Below are 20,465 nucleotides of genomic sequence, written 5' to 3'. Positions count from 1 at the left end.
ACTAAATGCATACAAAGCAAATATTTGCTTTTGAAGCTACCGTAGTTTGGCGAAGCGTAATTGTGTAAAACTATGCATAGTTTCAGCGTAGCGAAGTTGGCTGACTACAACCATCCCTGGTGCTGAGAGCCACAACAGCGCCCCCCGCTGGAGCCAGGAAAGGTAAATAAATCAGCACTTATCAGCCTTGTGGAGGGAGGATTCCGGGACACTCCGGGGGAGGCAGCGCTGGACTGCCTGCAGCTACAGGGGAGGGGGAAGCATCATTGGGACCCAGAGGCTTCCCCCTCCCGAGGTGAATACTCCCCCGGGGAACTTTTTTTTACAGATACAGGTTCTCTTTAAATATCTGATGCGCTGTGGCAGGCGTTATTGCCGCATGTCGCCAAATGTCGTTTGCGTAATTGCGCACCTGTACCTACGCCGCAAGATCATGGAAACGATCACTCGTCTGTCAAAAAAATCACCGGTCATTGGAAAAACCTTCGGAAAAATTGTGTACTGGGTACGGGCCTTTAAGGTACCCATTATGGTACACACAACATTGTCCTCAAAAGCAATATTGCGATCAGATTTGTGGGATAGTAAATAATCAGAAGGTAATTATTGATTTTTAACATACACGGGTCAATTAATGCACTTGCTCTCTTTAGATACAATCGTAAAATACAACAATTCAACTGACAGAATTCTGTATTCCAATCGACCATAGAATCGTTTCACAATGATTTTGTCCACATACTGCATGGTTTTCTGTACAATTTAATAGTAAAAAAATCTGATCGAATGATCGCATCTGAGGAAAATATTGTACCGTTCATAAACACTGAGACCAGTCACAGTTCTGATTGATAAACCCACCAAAGTCGATTGTAAGTTTATCTATTGGTGGGGCTGGATTTGTTCTCTTCACCGCCCTAGGCCACTGTCACCAGCCAACGCCCTCCAGTATAGGTAGTGAGATGACCCCTCCCCCTTCCCTCCAGTATAGGTAACCAGATGACTCCCTTAATCCCTCCTCCCCCTTTCAGTATAGGTAGCCAGCTCGCCTTCACACCACAGCAGCCATCAGCTCATCTCCAGTACAAAAGCTTCCTCTTCCTTTCCGTCCCCATTGTTGCCCATGTCCATAGCCACCAGCCACAATGCAATCGTTAACAGAGAGCAAGGTGGCTGCTGCACAGGCGGCTAGCAGCAGAGTACCGCAGTCACTCAGCCTGATCTCCCTGCATTGCAGCATTTGCAAGCTTGCAAATGCTGCACCAATTTAGCCTGCTGCTTTGGTGCCCTTCCTCCTGTGGTGCCCTAGGCCATGGCTTAGGTGGCCTTTGCCTAAATCCGGCCCTGCCTATTGGACTTGTGCAGGCCAATGAATCATTGTCAGGTTCAATCAAAGCGATTGGATCTTTTGGAAAATGTTGATGGAATATTAATCCTCTAAACTCAGATCTATCGCAATGTTTGCAATTGTAGGTGTTGTATACTAATGCTCACTAAACAGTCTCTAGATTCCGTAGTACTTAATCTATGAAATCAACATACTTGTCCCGGTATTTTTGGGTGTCCTCCTGGTACCATTGCTTCCCTGTGTATGTAGTTTTGCGCTTTAGTAGCTGTGTGTTGGACCTTGCATGAACTATGTACACTGTATATTTTTGGTCCATTCTGCTGTGTGTACTGTATTCTGGACAGCCCCACAGAACGTGATAGAGTGATACAAATGGATAAACCTACCAAGAGTCTCAAGGCATATACTGTACTCAGTACGTGTTTTTTTTTCCAAAAACGATCTTGCACAACAAACAATTTTTCCCATGATTTTACACATTAAGGCTACTTGCACACCAAGACGTTGCGTTAGGTGCTACGTTAAGGTCACATAACGTGCCCCTAACGCAAGGCCTGGTGCTCTCTGATGTGGACGTCAGAGTGAGCCGCGTTGTGCAGCTCACTCTGGCGTCCGTGATGCCGTGATGCGCACTCTTGGACGCATGCGGCATCACGTGGTCCCGCCGGCCAATCGCAGCACAGAGCGGCTGCACCAGGAAGTAAACACTGCACGTTGAATATTAATTAGCCATGTGCCTGGGCACTCTCCGCTCCTCCCTAACATGACTGCGCATGTGCAAACAGTCTAACGTGGCTTAAGCCGCTGTAACGCCGTAGCATGCTGCACTTTCGGAAGAACGTGCAGCGTTACATGTAACGCAACGTGGGCAGTGTGAAAAGCCCACTTGTGTTACATTGCTGTGCGTTGGGGGAGCGTTACAGGCTGCACTAACGTGCGCCTGTAACGTCCCTGTGTGTAAGCAACCTTAATGAAAGTTTTTAAACGATGTTCAACAATGGGCGATTACACACAATGGTTGTTAGCTTTGAATGACCGCCATGACGGGTCCATTCGTAGATGGCCGTTACAATCCCATTGACCTCCGCATTAATTAAGGTGATTGTTCAACTTTGCGTCCGTTGTTTGTTCCTATGGTAAGCAATTACGGAAGGAGGATCGTGGAACGATTGTTCATTGGATCGTTTGTCGCCTCGTATCCATTATCCGACCATCTTCCGCAGTCTTTGTAATTGGTATCCAGCTTTAGGTCCTACCTAGTCATTGTGCTCCACCTATGGCCTACGAAAACCTTGCCCAAAAGTTGCACAGTCAGGTGGCCAAGTGGCCATGCATGTTCAGGATTAGATGGCAAATCAAGATGAAGACTTTCAGAAAGACTTGTATCATTTGGGCACCCACATATTTTGGGAGTGGTAGTTGGGGTGTGTAGGTAGAATTGGATTCTGCTCATACTTGTTTTCTGGGGTCCTGTAAGACCTCAAAAATGTAGACTACCCGCCATGTAGTGTAACCCTAACCAACCCTGTCCTGGTTTAGACTTATCTGTATTCCCTTTCCTGTACCTAACCTAACCTTGTCTAAAATCCCTTTCTTGCTGATAAGTCCCAAGAGCTAATCTAGCCTGGCACCTAAATGTCATATGACGTGATAGCGAGAATTCCCCTGCACTATAGCTGAACACTCACTTAGCGATGAAGAAGGATGAATCCAGCAACATCTCCCTGACGACAACAATCCCCGATCCATCTCTCTGCTGGCAGGTATGCACATGATGGGCGCGAATGAGACTTCAAGCTATCATCACAGTACTTTGCATGGGAGCCGTCAGGGATCTTAAAGATCTGACCCGGTCGTTATAACCATGCAGCACTAAATTACGTTCAGGTGATCGCGCACCTGTACTCACGGCGTGAGATTGCGGAAACTACCGCTTGGTGCTCAAAAAAAACCAAACACGTCGGTCGTCGGGAAAATCAGTTGAGAGTCCCGAGCTTCTCCTTAGATGGCATCTCCAGATAGAAACAGTCTCACATAAAGAGACCTGAAGTTCTTCATCTGTTGATCATGTGGTTGGAGAAGGAGGTGAGGGGCAGAGTTGAAAGTGTTATACAGGTGTTTAGGGTTACAAGACTGTGAGGAAACAAGCAAGGAGAAGTGTGACTGCTTGGCAAGGGAAGGGGCATCTCTGAGCTGCTGCAAAGGTTTTTTTTTCTTGCAGTTCTTCCATACACATGAGCTTCAAGGAGGTGTACAGGTTTTCATGACACCAGATACATACTTGGATGCACACAACAGATCTCGGGTCTAGTGGCCAACTTCAGAATGGCAGAAATGTAAATTACACAGGGGTTCATACATAAAGCTGCATTGCCAAAGCAGCACAAAAGGACACATCCAAGCAACTTTAACCCCACCCCCCAGCCCCGCATGTACTGACGTCACGTTACCTGGGGTAGGCCTGAGAAGTGGAGGCAGCTGGACAGATTTCCAATAGATTTCATGCTTTGGCCTTCTTCTTTTGTCATCCTCTAGAATTACCTCTTCACATTCACGTATACAAGATTTCTCACGTGCTTCACCCCTCCTCTGGAATGCCCTTCTACAACACATCAGGCACTCTCCAACCTTTGATATCTTTAAAGTTAAACGCCCTCTCAAAAAAAAAAAAAAAACTTCTGACAAGCTTACACTCTACCTTAAACCAATCCCCCTCTGATCTCTGGCCAAGTTGCACTCCTACTAGATATCCTAAAAACACACTGCCTCTAGGTATGTTATTACCCCTCCCCTTGAACAATGTACAGACACTCTGTCCAAATGAGATGGTGGGTGGGGGAGGGGGGATGGTGAGTGGGAGGTGCCAAACCATAGTGGCGTGAAATCACAACCTGTCGGTTGCCAGTTTGAAAGGGCCCCCAATAATGATGGGTCAATTTATTGCACATTGCATGCAGCTTGCAATTGGGCCAATCAAAATCTACGTCAGGAACTGCATTTGATTGGCCCAGTTCCAAGTTGCATACAATTTGCACTAAGTTTGCATGCAAGGGCTTGCTCTTTATTTTAGCTGTGAGGATGAGAGTCCCCCCTCCAACTGGGATTAATCAAGCAAAGGGTGCATACACATCCAATTTTAATTGGCCAATTTCATATAGTGCGAGAGCTTACCTACACAAGCTGCACTTGGTATTTAAATTTAGGGATGGTCAATGAGATGTAATTAATTTCAAGTTGATGCAGTATTATGCAAATGTTGTATGCAAATTTATGAAGCTTAAAAATGAACCAAATCCTGTTGAGGTAAAATTCGATTGGTTCGTTTTGCATAAATTTGCATACAAAATTTGCTTATTTGCATCTGCTCATTGATCATCCCTTTTTAAATTCTGTTGGCCCACCCAAGCTACATGGAGTTAGTAAAATTGGCCAGTGGCCAATCAAAATTGGATGAGTGCATACACCCATATTGATCCTAAATGACAATAGTTTCCATAGATTTTCATTCTGTTTTTATATTGACTCTAATGGTAGCCACACACTACAAGATTTCCACCCAGTGTGGCAAAAAGATCGATCCTTCTGATCTGAATTGGTTACTTCCACACACAGCACACAGATTTTATGTAGATATTCAGCATACTATCTATTAAAATTCAATCAAACTGCAGTGTTGGAATTCTTGATATAGTCGATACAATCGACCGCCAATCCAATTCCCGATTAATCAAAATTTTCTACCCAGGTCGATTGATAATTTTGATCAACTGCAACAGAAAATCAATCGAAATTATAATCAAGTGGGCATGTCGAGGACATAGATTTCTAGCAGGTTTCATCAGGATTATCAAATCTGCCGGGAGAATTAACAAAGTGTGTGGCTACCTTTACATCCAATCTTTTAAATGTAGAGAGTGAGTGCTCTAGACTAAACAGGTCTGAAACAGGTTAAAGAGGAACTCCAGTGATGTAATGTAATAAAAAAGTGCTTCATTTTTACAATAATTATGTATAAATGATTTAGTCAGTGTTTGCCCATTGTAAAATCTTTTAAATCCCTGATTTACATTCTGACATTTATCACATGGTGTCATTTTTACTGCTGGCAAGTAATGTAGCTGCTGCTTGCTGTTTTGGCAGTTGGAAACAGCTGTAAACAGGTATTTCCCACAATGCAACAGGGTTCACAGTAAGGAAACTGCCAAGAGTATGTACTCAGAATTTCTTTGTGGGAGGGGTTTCACCACAATATCAGCCATACAGCGCCCCCTGATGATCTGTTTGTGAAAAGGAATAGATTTCTCATGTAAAAGGGGGCCTCAGCTACTGATTAGGATAAAGTTCAATTCTTGGTCGGAGTTTCTCTTTAAAAAATCAACATCTGGAAGATACAGATTGCTAACCTGATCTACCACAAATTGTATGATGTACAGCTGAAGGTGCATACACACATCCAATTTTTAGTGGCCAATTTTACCACCTCCATGTACTAATGGAGCTTATCAATTAGTCCTCATGCTCCATAAAGGTGGTAAAATTGACCGAAATTGGATGTGTGTATGCATCCTAAAGCCTGGTACACACTTTAAATTATTATTGGCCAATCAGTGACCAATTTTACCCCCTCCATGTAGAATGACGGGTTACCTACGCAATCTGCTCATAGTAGTCAGTATCTGTTGGCCCCTCATACTACATGGGCCTGGAAAAACTTGCCAGTGCTTGACTGGGAATACACAATGAGTTTTTTTATGCAGATTTACGGGCCAATCAATTTTGCGATCGTCTTTCTGATCGATTTCCATTCGCTTCAATAAAAAAAAATGTATCTGAAAAACAATCAAATTCAGATCGGACCTGTCGGAAATGATCTATCGAGCCATCTATCTGCTGAAAAACGAATTGCGTATTCCAAACATAACGCCTTGTACACACTTTCCGTTATAATTGGCCAATCGCTCACCAATTTTACCCCCTCCATATAGTATGAGGGTGAACAGATATTGAACTATGAGCAGATTGTGTAAGTAAACCCTCAGGCCGGTTTCACACTGTAATTTGGCGTCAGCGTTGTGGCGCGCCTATCGCACCGTCAAAAACAGGCCTTCAGTGAATACCGCGTTACTGTGCTGTATTCCCTATCGGCATGCAGCCACTTCCTGCCGGCCAAGCAATGATGTGCCCGGACTCGTATTGCAAAAAAAAACGCTTCACGCGTAAAACCTGCGACCGGTATTCACACTGACGCGCGTCACCATAAACTTACATGACTGCACGTCTGCCGCACGTCGACGCAGATCCGCACGGTAACGTAGTTTTGGAAGCGCGTCAGATTGAGGTCTTCCGGTGCACAACACCGCGGGTAATATGAATTTACCCATAGACTTTCATTAGACAAGCGTTAAGCTGCGGCAAATTTGTCAGTGATTGGCCGATCATAATTGAAAGTGTGTACCAGGCTTAAAGAGAGTCTGAAGCGAGAATAGATCTCGCTTCAGACCTCATAGATAGCAGGGGCATGCGTGCCCCTGCTAAAACGCCGCTATAGCGCGGCTTAACGGGGGTCCCTGTCCCCCCAAACCCCCTCCGTGCAGCGGGGGAGCGCTTCCTGGTTGGGGCAGGGCTAACCGCCGCAGCCCTGCCCCATGCGCGTCTGTCAGACGCGTATCTCCGCCTCTCCCCCGTCCCTCTCAGTCTTCCTTCACTGAGAGGGGCGGGGGAGAGGCGGCGATGCGCGTCTGATAGACGCGCTGGGAGGCAGGGCTGCAGCCGTTAGCCCTGCCTCCAGGAAGAAGATTACCAGCGACCATTTTATGACCAACTTTTGCGGGGGGTGGGTTGGGGGTGAAGGGACCCCCGTTAAGCCGCGGGATAGCGGCGTTTTAGCAGGGGCACACGTGCCCCTGCTATATATAAGACCTGAAGCGAGATTTAGTCTCGCTTCAGTGTCTCTTTAAAGGACAACTGAAGTGAGTGGGATGTGGAGGCTGCCATATTATTTCCTTTTAAGCAATACCAGTTACCTGGCTGTCCTGCTGGTCCTCTGCCTCTAATAATTAGCCATAGACCCTAAACAAGCATTTGCAAATCAGGTGTTTCTGACAGTGGCCTCTATTAGTGTTGGGCGAACATCTAGATGTTCGGGTTCGGGCCGAACAGGCCGAACATGGCCGCGATGTTCGGGTGTTCGACCCGAACTCCGAACATAATGGAAGTCAATGGGGACCCGAACTTTTGTGGTTTGTAAAGCCTCCTTACATGCTACATACCCCAAATTTGCAGGGTATGTGCACCTTGGGAGTGGGTACAAGAGGAAAAAAAATTAGCAAAAAGAGCTTATAGTTTTTGAGAAAATCGATTTTAAAGTTTCAAAGGGAAAACTGTCTTTTAAATGCGGGAAATGTCTGTTTTCTTTGCACAGGTAACATGTTTTTTGTCGGCATGCAGTCATAAATGTAATACATATAAGAGGTTCCAGGAAAAGGGACCGGTAACGCTAACCCAGCAGCAGCACACGTGATGGAACAGGAGGAGGGTGGCGCAGGAGGAGAAGAAGGCCACGCTTTGTGAGACACAACAACCCCGGCCTTGCATGAGGGCAAGAAGCGTGCGGATAGCAGGCTTTGTACTGCCATGCAGTCATAAATGTAATAAAGATAAGTGGTTCAATAAACAGGGACCACGCGGCAACGCTAACCCAGCAGCAGCAGACGTGATGGAACAGGAGCAGGCGCAGGAGGAGAAGGCCACGCTTTGTGAGACACAACAACCCAGGCCTTGCATGAGGGCAAGAAGCGTGCGGATAGCATGCTTTGTACCGCCATGCAGTCATAAATGTAATAAAGATAAGTGGTTCAATAAACAGGGACCACGCGGCAACGCTAACCCAGCAGCAGCAGACGTGATGGAACAGGAGGAGGCGCAGGAGGAGAAGGCCACGCTTTGTGAGACACAACAACCCAGGCCTTGCATGAGGGCAAGAAGCGTGCGGATAGCAGGCTTTGTACCGCCATGCAGTCATAAATGTAATAAAGATAAGTGGTTCAATAAACAGGGACCACGCGGCAACGCTAACCCAGCAGCAGCAGACGTGATGGAACAGGAGCAGGCGCAGGAGGAGAAGGCCACGCTTTGTGAGACACAACAACCCAGGCCTTGCATGAGGGCAAGAAGCGTGCGGATAGCAGGCTTTGTACGGCCATGCAGTCATAAATGTAATAAAGATAAGTGGTTCAATAAACAGGGACCACGCGGCAACGCTAACCCAGCAGCAGCAGACGTGATGGAACAGGAGGAGGCGCAGGAGGAGAAGGCCACGCTTTGTGAGACACAACAACCCAGGCCTTGCATGAGGGCAAGAAGCGTGCGGATAGCATGCTTTGTACCGCCATGCAGTCATAAATGTAATAAAGATAAGTGGTTCAATAAACAGGGACCACGCGGCAACGCTAACCCAGCAGCAGCAGACGTGATGGAACAGGAGCAGGCGCAGGAGGAGAAGGCCACGCTTTGTGAGACACAACAACCCAGGCCTTGCATGAGGGCAAGAAGCGTGCGGATAGCAGGCTTTGTACCGCCATGCAGTCATAAATGTAATAAAGATAAGTGGTTCAATAAACAGGGACCACGCGGCAACGCTAACCCAGCAGCAGCAGACGTGATGGAACAGGAGGAGGCGCAGGAGGAGAAGGCCACGCTTTGTGAGACACAACAACCCAGGCCTTGCATGAGGGCAAGAAGCGTGCGGATAGCATGCTTTGTACCGCCATGCAGTCATAAATGTAATAAAGATAAGTGGTTCAATAAACAGGGACCACGCGGCAACGCTAACCCAGCAGCAGCAGACGTGATGGAACAGGAGCAGGCGCAGGAGGAGAAGGCCACGCTTTGTGAGACACAACAACCCAGGCCTTGCATGTGGACAAAAAGCGTGCGGATATAGCAGCAATGCTTTTTGCCGCCATGCAGTCATAAATGTAATACAGATGAGAGGTTCAATAAACAGGGCCCGGAAACGCAACACCATCCCAGATGTTCATTGGTCATGTTACTTGGTTGGGGTCCTGGAGTGTTGCGTAGTCATTTCCAATCCAGGATTGATTCATTTTAATTTGAGTCAGACGGTCTGCATTTTCTGTAGAGAGGCGGATACGCCGATCTGTGACGATGCCTCCGGCAGCACTGAAACAGCGTTCCGACATAACGCTGGCTGCCGGGCAAGCCAGCACCTCTATTGCGTACATTGCCAGTTCGTGCCAGGTGTCTAGCTTCGATACCCAATAGTTGAAGGGTGCAGATGGATGGTTCGACACAGCTACGCCATCTGACATGTAGTCCTTGACCATCTTCTCCAGGCGATCGGTGTTGGAGGTGGATCTGCACGCTTGCTGTTCAGTGGGCTGCGGCTGCATGGGTGTCAGAAAATTTTCCCACTCCAAGGACACTGCCGATACCATTCCCTTTTGGGTACTAGCTGCGGCTTGCGTTGTTTGCTGCCCTCCTGGTCGTCCTGGGTTTGCGGAAGTCAGTCTGTCTGCGTACAACTGGCTAGAGGAGGGGGAGGATGTCAATCTCCTCTCTAAAGTCTCCACAAGGGCCTGCTGGTATTCTTCCATTTTGACCTGTCTGACTCTTTCTTCAAGCAGTTTTGGAACATTGTGTTTGTACCGTGGATCCAGAAGGGTATAAACCCAGTAATTGGTGTTGTCCAGAATGCGCACAATGCGTGGGTCACGTTCAATGCAGTCTAGCATGAATTGAGCCATGTGTGCCAGAGTCCTACCAGAATCCTCATCATCCTCTTGTGAGCGTTGTGATAGTTGTTGTGATGCATCATAGTCGTCACCTTCCTCCTGGTCTGCTTCTGCTGACCATTCGCGTTGAATTGTGGAAGTCCAACGTGCACCGCTCTGGCCCTCGTCAGTGGTGGCATGAAATTCCTGCTCCAACTCCAGCTGTTCCTCCTCCTCTTCTTCGTCATAGCTGCTGGGGCCAGCGTTCCCTGAGGCGGATGGCCTGATGTTGGTACCATCACGCTGATCGTTTTCTCCTTCAGATTCCCCCAGTTGCATCATGACAGCTGTTTCCTTGATTTTTAACATCGACCTCTTCAGTAAACACAGCAGTGGTATGGTAATGCTGACTGAAGAGTTGTCACTGCTCACAAGCAACGTGGATTGCTCAAAATTTTGGAGGACTTGGCAGAGGTCCAACATGTTGGCCCAATCGGATCCACAGAAGCTTGGCAGCTGGCCGGATGCGCCTCGGTACTGCGCCGTCATGTACTGGACCACTGCACTCTTCTGCTCGCAAAAGCGGGCTAGCATGTGCAGCGTAGAATTCCAGCGCGTAGGGACATCACACAGCAAGCGATGGTGGGGGAGATTGAAGCGCTCCTGCATCTTGGCGAGTGCCCCCGAAGCAGTACTGGAATTTCTACAATGTTTGGACACTCGACGCACCTTCAACAGCAGATCGGGCACGCCTGGGTATGTCCTCAGGAACCGCTGAACTACTAGGTTCATCACGTGCGCCAGGCAAGGGATGTGTGTCAGCTTAGCCAACCTTAAAGCGCGAATGAGATTACTCCCATTATCACACACAACCATGCCCGGTTTCAGGTCCAGCGGTGCCAGCCACAAATCCGTCTGTTCCTTTATTCCCCTCCAAATTTCCTCCCCTGTGTGCTGCTTATCCCCAAGGCAGATTAGCTTCAGCAACGCTTGCTGACGCATGCCAACAGCTGTGCTGCACTGCTTCCACGATCCTACTGCTGCTGGGTTAGCGTTTCCGGATGAGGTACAGCTTTGAGATGCGTTGGAGGAGAAGGAGTCAGAGAGGTAGGTGCTGCTGTTATCCAGTGGGAGGGACGGCGGTGCAGCTGTTTGTGGCGTGGGCAACACCCGTGCCGTAGCAGGTGAGGAATCGCTGCCAGGCTCCACAAGGTTCACCCAGTGCGCGGTAAGGGAGATGTATCGACCCTGGCCGAACGCACTCGTCCAGGTGTCAGTGGTGAGGTGAACCTTGCAGGCAACGGCATTCTTCAAGCTTCGGGTTATTTTGCTGACCACGTGCTCATGCAACTCAGGCACTGCAGAGCGTGCAAAGTGGTAGCGGCTGGGAACCACGTAACGTGGGATGGCCACTGACATCATGCCCTTGAAGCTGTTTGTCTCCACCAAACGATATGGCAGCATTTCGCAGGCCAGAAGCTTGGCTATGCTGGCTGTTACTGCCACGGCCCGGGGGTCATTTGCTGGCAATTTCCTCTTGCGCTCAAACATCTCCGACACAGACAACTGAACCGTAGCGCTGCACACGGAAGGGCTGTTGGTTGTTGTGTTTGATGAACACTGGGAGACCTCAAGAGCACTACTCCGGAAAGTGACAGTGTCAGCGTCGTCTGATGTTTGTGAATGTTGTGAACCACGCAATGGCTGGGCTACTGCTGCTGCTGAGGCGGGTCTGGTGAACCCAAGGGAGGCAGTGTTGTTTCTGGTACCCTGTCCTGACGCGTTTGCCCAAAGAGTGGGATGTTTGGATAGCATGTGACGGCTCATGCTGGTGGTGGAGAGGTTGTTAATATTTTTCCCCCTGCTCAGGCGGGTCTTGCACACCTTGCAAATCGCCATGGTAACATCCTCAGTGCAGTCTTCAAAGAAAGCCCAGACTTTGGAGCACCTGCCTCCTTGCTGGCGATTTCTGTTTGCTCCTCTTTTGCCTCTCACTTGAACTTCCACGCTTGTGGTGCCTGAAATTGCGCGCCGCCTACCTTGTGGCACAAGGCGAACTCGTGCAGCAGTGTGTTCTTCAACAGACTCATCTGTGCTGCTGCTACGACGGCGATGTTCTCGTTCACAAACAAAATCTGGGTCTCTGTCCACATTGTCCATACCCTCCTCTTCCATCTCCTCAAACTCGTCATATGTCATTGTGGGCCACCGCCGTGGAGTAGAGCTCCCCACAACAACCTCTGCGCAGCACACTCCAACGTCGTCTTCCAGATCTTGTCGGCCGACCTCCTGCAATTGCAACCCCTCCTGCCCAAATTGCTCTGGGATTTGGGTTTCCGAGTCCTCTTCGGACTCGCCTTGTATTTCAGTGCGCGGTGCATTTCCCACAGTTAACGGTTGTGAATCCAGGCACAACATTTCTGGCTGTTCCTCCATTGACCTTTGAAAGGTGGAAGTTTGTTGGGCTGGGAATAGCTCCTGCGAATACCCCATTGTGTCCTGAGGTAATTCATCGGACTGGTTATCTGGCAGTTGTGTGCGTGGTGTCGCTGCCGGTTGTGTCAGCTTTGTGCCCACTGGCTCCTTGTAACTGGCTGAGGACTCGGACCTCGTGCGTGATGTGCTGGTGCTGCTTAACCCACTGCTGGACGCTTGAGAGGTCATCCAAGTAATTATCTGGTCCTGTTCTTTTGGATTTGTGAGGGTTGTTGTCCTGGACAACATGGGCGGTATTGAGTGGGTTTTCTTGGGTGCTCCCCTGTGGCCTGTACGTGAACCGTCAGGGGAAACACCTCTTCCCTTGCCCCTCCCTCTTTCACCGGATTTCTTCCTCATTTCACTTATCCTTACAGTACACGCTGACTGGCAGCAGTACAGTGGCAGTACAGAAATGCTATACAGTACCACTATTCCCAGCAGCGACACAGAGCACAATGCTATACAGTGACGGGTGAGCGGTGTACCACTATTCCCAGCAGACACAGAACAGTACACAGAATGCTATATAGTGTGGCTGAACGAGCGGTGTACCACTGTTCCCAGCAGACACAGAACAGTACACAGAATGCTATATAGTGTGGCTGAACGAGCGGTGTACTACTGTTCCCAGCAGACACAGAACAGTACACAGAATGCTATATAGTGTGGCTGAACGAGCGGTGTACCACTATTCCCAGCAGACACAGAACAGTACACAGAATGCTATATAGTGTGGCTGAACGAGCGGTGTACTACTGTTCCCAGCAGACACAGAACAGTACACAGAATGCTATATAGTGTGGCTGAACGAGCGGTGTACCACTATTCCCAGCAGACACAGAACAGTACACAGAATGCTATATAGTGTGGCTGAACGAGCGGTGTACCACTATTCCCAGCAGACACAGAACAGTACACAGAATGCTATATAGTGTGGCTGAACGAGCGGTGTACTACTGTTCCCAGCAGACACAGAACAGTACACAGAATGCTATATAGTGTGGCTGAACGAGCGGTGTACCACTGTTCCCAGCAGACACAGAACAGTACACAGAATGCTATATAGTGTGGCTGAACGAGCGGTGTACTACTGTTCCCAGCAGACACAGAACAGTACACAGAATGCTATATAGTGTGGCTGAACGAGCGGTGTACCACTGTTCCCAGCAGACACAGAACAGTACACAGAATGCTATATAGTGTGGCTGAACGAGCGGTGTACCCAGCAGACACAGAACAGTACACAGAATGCTATATAGTGTGGCTGAACGAGCGGTGTACTACTGTTCCCAGCAGACACAGAACAGTACACAGAATGCTATATAGTGTGGCTGAACGAGCGGTGTACTACTGTTCCCAGCAGACACAGAACAGTACACAGAATGCTATATAGTGTGGCTGAACGAGCGGTGTACTACTGTTCCCAGCAGACACAGAACAGTACACAGAATGCTATATAGTGTGGCTGAACGAGCGGTGTACTACTGTTCCCAGCAGACACAGAACAGTACACAGAATGCTATATAGTGTGGCTGAACGAGCGGTGTACTACTGTTCCCAGCAGACACAGAACAGTACACAGAATGCTATATAGTGTGGCTGAACGAGCGGTGTACTACTGTTCCCAGCAGACACAGAACAGTACACAGAATGCTATATAGTGTGGCTGAACGAGCGGTGTACTACTGTTCCCAGCAGACACAGAACAGTACACAGAATGCTATATAGTGTGGCTGAACGAGCGGTGTACTACTGTTCCCAGCAGACACAGAACAGTACACAGAATGCTATATAGTGTGGCTGAACGAGCGGTGTACTACTGTTCCCAGCAGACACAGAACAGTACACAGAATGCTATATAGTGTGGCTGAACGAGCGGTGTACTACTGTTCCCAGCAGACACAGAACAGTACACAGAATGCTATATAGTGTGGCTGAACGAGCGGTGTACTACTGTTCCCAGCAGCGACACACAATGACTGGGGGGGACCCTGGCTAGCGTGGCTGGAGCGCGAACTACCCTGCCTGCCTACCCAAAGCTAAACCCACAGACAAATGGCGGAGATATGACGTGGTTCGGGTATTTATTTACCCGAACCACGTGACAGTTCGGCCAATCAGAGCGCGTTCGGGTCCGAACCACGTGACCCGTTCGGCCAATCACAGCGCTAGCCGAACGTTCGGGGAACGTTCGGCCATGCGCTCTTAGTTCGGCCATATGGCCGAACGGTTTGGCCGAGCACCGTCAGGTGTTCGGCCGAACTCGAACATCACCCGAACAGGGTGATGTTCTGCAGAACCCGAACAGTGGCGAACACTGTTCGCCCAACACTAGCCTCTATGCACAATCATTTTCCGCATGCGGAAATGCATTTGCGGTCAATTCCCGAATGAAAAAAGACCATTGTGACATTCAAAAAATTGTACGCATGTTTATTTACTTGCATACGTAAAAAGTGCGGTAAAAGTCCGCAAAAGGTCGGTAATTCCCACAAAAAAACGAAATTCACAAACAAAAAGGGGCGCACTATTTCTGACTTAATTACAGATTTTGTATCACTTACTAGTACTTGGTGATATATTTCACTTCCCATTGATGTAAATGGAGTCTGGAACCCTGAGCACCGTGTTTGCTGGACTTTCATTTTTTTTTTTTTTGGCCAAGTTTTTTTATGCCACTTTTTTTCCGCATGTTTACTATGTAATTCCGCATGTTTCCCAATTTTTTTTCGCATTGTTCCCGCATGCGGGAAACATGCAGAACATTTTTAGTGAAAGTGGAAAAAATGCGAAAATTATCACTGGGGGTAATATAGCGGTAAAAAATCTGTGTGATGGTGAATAGAGCTCATTATCTTTTTGGGCCCGTTTCCACTATTGCGTGGCAAAATCGCTGCGGCAAAATTCGCATGAAAAATCGCATGGATGACGATGTATGCGAATTTAACCATGGCAATGCCGGTGTGCTTTTCCATTGATTGCATGCGAATGCCCTATTAGGGCTCGTGTCCACAAGTGCGGTGCGAATCCCCGGGATTCCACCGCTGACGAAATCGCATGCGGATGCGATTCCACGTGCGTTTTTTGCTGCGATTTAGCATAGGCAGGGTATATAACCATGTCACTGCCTGGTTCAATTTACATTAGTTTTCATGCAAATTTGCACGTGAAATCGCGGCAAAAAAACGCATGTGCATTTTCCCTATCAAATACTTTGCCTGCGAATCGCCTGCATTCCTCACGCAGGCGAATTCTGCAGGCTCTACCGTGCAGAAAAATCCTGCACAGAAAAACGCAGGAAAAAATTGACAAGTGGAAACAGGGCCTTCCACTTGTATTGGTTATGTGAATCAGACGACGCATGCGGATTCGCTCTAGTGGAAACGGGCCCTTAAATACATTAGCGGCGATTGACATGCATTCCACTCGCAGGCGAATTCTGCGGCTCTTTTGTGCGTTTTTTCACCGCTGAACAAAAACGCACCTCAACAACGCTACAGTGGAAACAGGCCCATCCACTTGCATTACATGTGCGAATCCGCATGCGTTGGATGCATGCGGATTCGGGTACTTATCCGTTAGTCGGGCGCATCCGGCAGGTGGCGCTAATTACTATTCCCCCTCCAGGCCGACATGGAAAGTAGGGAAAGATGTAACTCTGGTGGAGTTTTGTCGCCACCTAGAGGATGCGCCCGGCTAACGGATAAGTACCCGGATTCGCGATAGTGGAAACGAGCCCTCAAAGTTTTGACAAGATTAGCTGCATGCTTGTTTCTGGTGTGATTCAGACACTACTGCAGCCACATAGACCAGCAGGACTGCCAGGCAACTGGCATTGTCTATAAGGAAACAATATGGCAGCCTCCATATCCCTCTCCCATCAGTTGTCCTTTAACCCCTCATCCTAAAATGTGTCAGAACTACACAAACATGTAACAGCCACAACATCATGGGCCATTTACACCCCTTTATTGTCACAAAGCTGACACTTTAATGACCATGACTTTCCTCACCTCCCCCCTCCTCTCTCCAGCCAGCAGCGCAGCACTCACAGGAAATGCACGGAGAGCCATTACAATCAATATTTACATGCAAGTCAAAATGCAAATCCCCCGATTTGCAAATATTTGAGCAGAGCAGCCCCGGATCGCTGGAGGCTGCCATTCCTGCGCAACTTTTGGCCAGTTTAACCCTTCCCTCCCCGCCTGGCTGGCAGCAGAGGAGGAGGAGGAGGGGGGAGGTGCTGTGTGTTTGTGTCTGTTATTTAGGAAGTGGATCTTCCTGGAGGAAAGAACGTTTCCGAATGTCACATAGAGGGTGAGGAGAGGTCAGGAGGTGCATATTCCTGGGGGAAGGGAGGAGGGACAGGGGGGGGGGGGACTTGGAGGGGAGGAGTGGGGGGGCAGCACCATAGCTGCAGCCATTGTTTTTCCTTATCACAGGGAGAAAGGCTGAAGCCTGATTGACAGCTGGAAATGTGATCCTGGGAAAGAGACTCAGCAGAGGGGAGGGAGAGAGATGGATCAGTTTGGATAGGAGGCCCCTGCAGGAGAGGCAGAGGAAAAACCACACAATAATCTGTGCCTGACAGTGCAGCTAGCAGCCTGCACAGGGGGACTGCCAGCACATCATTCATGCCTGCTGAGTAGAGATTTTTTTATATATATATTTTTGAATTTGGAGGGAGCCCCTGTGTGATCGGTCACCGTCAGGTGGGTGCCTTCTCCTGCAACTTTTTCTTTATTTTTGTATTTCATCCTCTCCCTGCCTGCTTCTCTCCCCCCTCTCCTGGCTTGCTGGTGGACTTGGCTGCCTCCTCTCTCTCTGCTCTCCTCTTAGGTGCTTTGCAATTGCAAATCTAGTTGATCGCCATTACTAGTTGTTGCACACACGTTTTTTTTGCAGAAATCACAGAATCTCCACTTGTAGCCCCGTGTGGGGGAGGGGAGGAGAGGGGGGAGCAGAACTGCCCAGGACTTCCGTTTCAAGCGTCTCTTTTTATTTGCAAGTTTGTTTATTTTGTTTTATTTCCCTTCTCCCCACCCCCCTCCTCCTCCACTCTCTCTACCCCCCCCCCCCCCCCCCCTTCCATCCTGGGCTGTAGCCTCCTCTCCATGCAAATGCAGTTCAGGGCAGTGGAGAGGGAGTTTTTATGAATGGGATTGTTGAAGCTTGATTAGCTATGCAAATGCCAGCCTTTTCATTCATGCTTTTTTTTTTCTTTTTTTTCCCTTTTTACCCCTAAAGCCATCTTACTGAGTGGAGGTTGCTGTGAGCCCAGACACTGAGGAAGACAAGACCGATAAATGTGTGCGACACCCCCTTTTCTGACTTTTTTGAGATTTGCGTAAAATCTAAAGGATGGATGGATTTTACGACCAGCAAGTGCCTTACCTGGTCCCCAATGTGAGTCTTGAGAAGTACAGGTTCTCTGTTGCACCATTTCTTTATTGTTTTCCACACGTGAGTTTTTGTGGTGTGATGTGCCAATCCGGAAAGTTTTTCTTGTCTCCTAAACTTTTTGTACGTGGTGTGGGCATGTGAGTGTACTTACATCAAATTCAGTTACTCCCCCTTTCCTATTTTTGTAAGCTGCCAGATTTGATCTAAGTGGCTTTGGGATCTTTAATAACCCTTTAAATCAGTTATTGAGCCCCCCCCCCCTCCCGATCCCCTGGGTGTACATCTAGCATGTTGTGTGATTGCGTCTACGTGGGTTTTGTGCAGCCAGTTCCGTGTGCATGCTGAATTTTCCTCTGTAATGAGGTTATTTGCGAGGTTTTGTACGTTGGTGATGGTTGTGGTTGCTGTTGTTGGTTGCAAGCCTCTTGCGTTTAGTTGACTTTTTTTAGTCTCAAGCAGTGATTCTCTTGCTGTTTTTAGAATACAAGTGGGAGAATTAGCCACGACAGGACGAGCAGAAAAAGAAAGTTTCTTAGCAGAGACCTGGCCCATGATTCAGAAGGTGAGATGTTTGACGTACACTTGGTATTATTATTTTTCTCTTCTAAGGCTGCAAGCCTTGAGTCATCCTTAGCAGGGCATTGTCTAGCTGAAACGAGTTTTAAAATAACCCTCGGTAATCTGACTACCAAGTCACCACGAACTGTTTTGTAGATTAGAAACCGAAGACAGCTCAGCCTCGGGGGGGCTTCTAAATGAACTACAAACCCCAGCACTGTCTGATCTGTTACACCGTGTCCTATTTTCTTCTCTGAAAGTTATATGGAGGCATGCTGGGATTTGTAGTTTCTTGTTTCCATCACAGTTGAAGGGCAAGGTGACCATCCTCAATGTTTACCTAAAATGCCGTACACCAGCATTACCGCTTTTTTGAAGTGTTGTAACCAAAAATATTCCAATAAAATACCCTTAAGTGATGGGCGTCACTTTGATAACTGGACTCTGTGTACAGACTATAGACCTCAGTATTGAGCAAAACCATAAGGTGCAAAGATCATTGTGTCAGGGAGAAGATGATAAACAACCTATCTCCAGTCTCACTACGTTTTGAACTGGTAGCTGATTTTGAGATCCTGATTGCTGTCCAAGAATAAACAAAAATAAAATTGTAATTTTAGTGTAGTATCTACTACTTCTTAGGTACTGTGCAATGTAACTCAATAAATGTATATGGAACTCAGGAGTCAGCCTGGCCACCCATGATAATGACGTTTAAAGATACTAAAAAGTTGCCACCTGTAATTTTGAAGGAACTGTGGCTACCTGTCTCCTGTGGTTTATCTATCCTTGCCATGTAGGGTTTGAAGGGATAACCTTTTAATTTGCCGAGTGGAAGGTTACATCCTACAAGAAATTTAGCTATAAAACGTATCTGCTTATGTCCTACAAGATAGCTCCAACTAATTGCTTCCTACTGGTGGTGGTTTGTCGCTGCCTAGGTAAGCAAGACCGCTTACTGTAGCTGCCACAAACCTTTCCAATCCTCTCGTTCGTATGACCTCAGCAGTAGGACGAGGAGCAGAATGTAAGGTTGAAGTACTTTTGCAAAAAGATTGTGTAATATAATGTCAATATTAAATTTTGTCTTTGTAGAACTCTTTCAAGACCTGAGCCAGTTGCAGGAGACGTGGCTTGCAGAAGGTAAGACACCAAGATGCGTTGAGAGAGAGAGAGATTGTATATGAGAGAGTAACTTGGGAGAATAAGATTGGGAGGGGGGGGGGGGGGTAGAGGAGGGGGGAGAGAGATTCTGAACTTGCTGTCTTAAATGTTCAACCCAATTAATTGAGCTTTAAAAGAGCCACCTCATGTGTCATGCATACATTAGAGTATGTGATGAGTTTGTCTTTGGGGACCAGAGTACTGCTCTACCCAGTGTCATCACAAATTACCAGGAGAGGTGGCTATCAGTTCACAATCACATCTGCTTTTGGCCAGAACTGATGCTGCACAACTTGAGGTCCTCCTCATCTCTCGTGTCTCTTCCTCTCTCTCTATCTATCTCTCCCCCCTCTCTCTATCTCTGTTCAGTTTTTTTTTTTTTTTTAATTGCAATTGATCAGCTTTATATCAGTGCACCTCAAGAGACTGCAACACACACACAGAGCGCAGGGCAGAAGCAGCTGTCTCCTTTCCATCAGCACACATGATCTTCTGGTCGTTCTAGGAGAGTAGCTTTCTGATGGCACAAATTGCTCTCCTTGAGTTCAGTAGGACGGGATGCTTCAGGAATTGAGTGCAAGTGTCTTTTTTCCACCTTGCTCTCAGCATAGGACGCTAGGTGTGTATAGAGGGCTTGTGGACATCAAGACCTTGTAGTCGTGTCCTGTGTAATATTTTCCAATTTAATTTTTTGAAAACTTTTTTTTTTTTTTACTATAGTCTTTATTTTGCTATTTACGTATGTGTTTCCTATGTTTTTTTATTTATTGTTTGTCACTATA

General features: G+C 47.7%; 1 protein-coding gene across 5 annotated transcripts in view; it reads left to right on the top strand.

The window, feature by feature from the left end:
* ETV1 (ETS variant transcription factor 1) overlaps positions 1 to 20,465 on the top strand; it is a 115,175-nt gene that overhangs the window by 2,491 nt on the left and 92,219 nt on the right. The window contains exons 1-4 of one of the 5 annotated variants that reach the window (XM_068235089.1): positions 16,825 to 16,875; positions 17,806 to 17,964; positions 18,442 to 18,523; positions 19,615 to 19,662. In XM_068235089.1, the coding sequence (XP_068091190.1) occupies positions 17,920 to 17,964; positions 18,442 to 18,523; positions 19,615 to 19,662 (175 nt within the window). In that variant the 5' untranslated portion in view covers positions 16,825 to 16,875; positions 17,806 to 17,919. Of the gene's footprint in view, positions 1 to 16,824; positions 16,876 to 17,012; positions 17,271 to 17,479; positions 17,567 to 17,805; positions 17,965 to 18,441; positions 18,524 to 19,614; positions 19,663 to 20,114; positions 20,303 to 20,465 lie in introns of those variants that run through there. The other 4 variants (XM_068235088.1, XM_068235090.1, XM_068235091.1 and 1 more) reach the window with 4 other exon arrangements.

The sequence above is a fragment of the Hyperolius riggenbachi genome, chromosome 5, assembly GCF_040937935.1.
Source record: "Hyperolius riggenbachi isolate aHypRig1 chromosome 5, aHypRig1.pri, whole genome shotgun sequence".
Classification (NCBI taxonomy): Eukaryota; Metazoa; Chordata; class Amphibia; order Anura; family Hyperoliidae; genus Hyperolius; species Hyperolius riggenbachi.
This window is presented reverse-complemented; position numbering and strand designations above follow the sequence as displayed.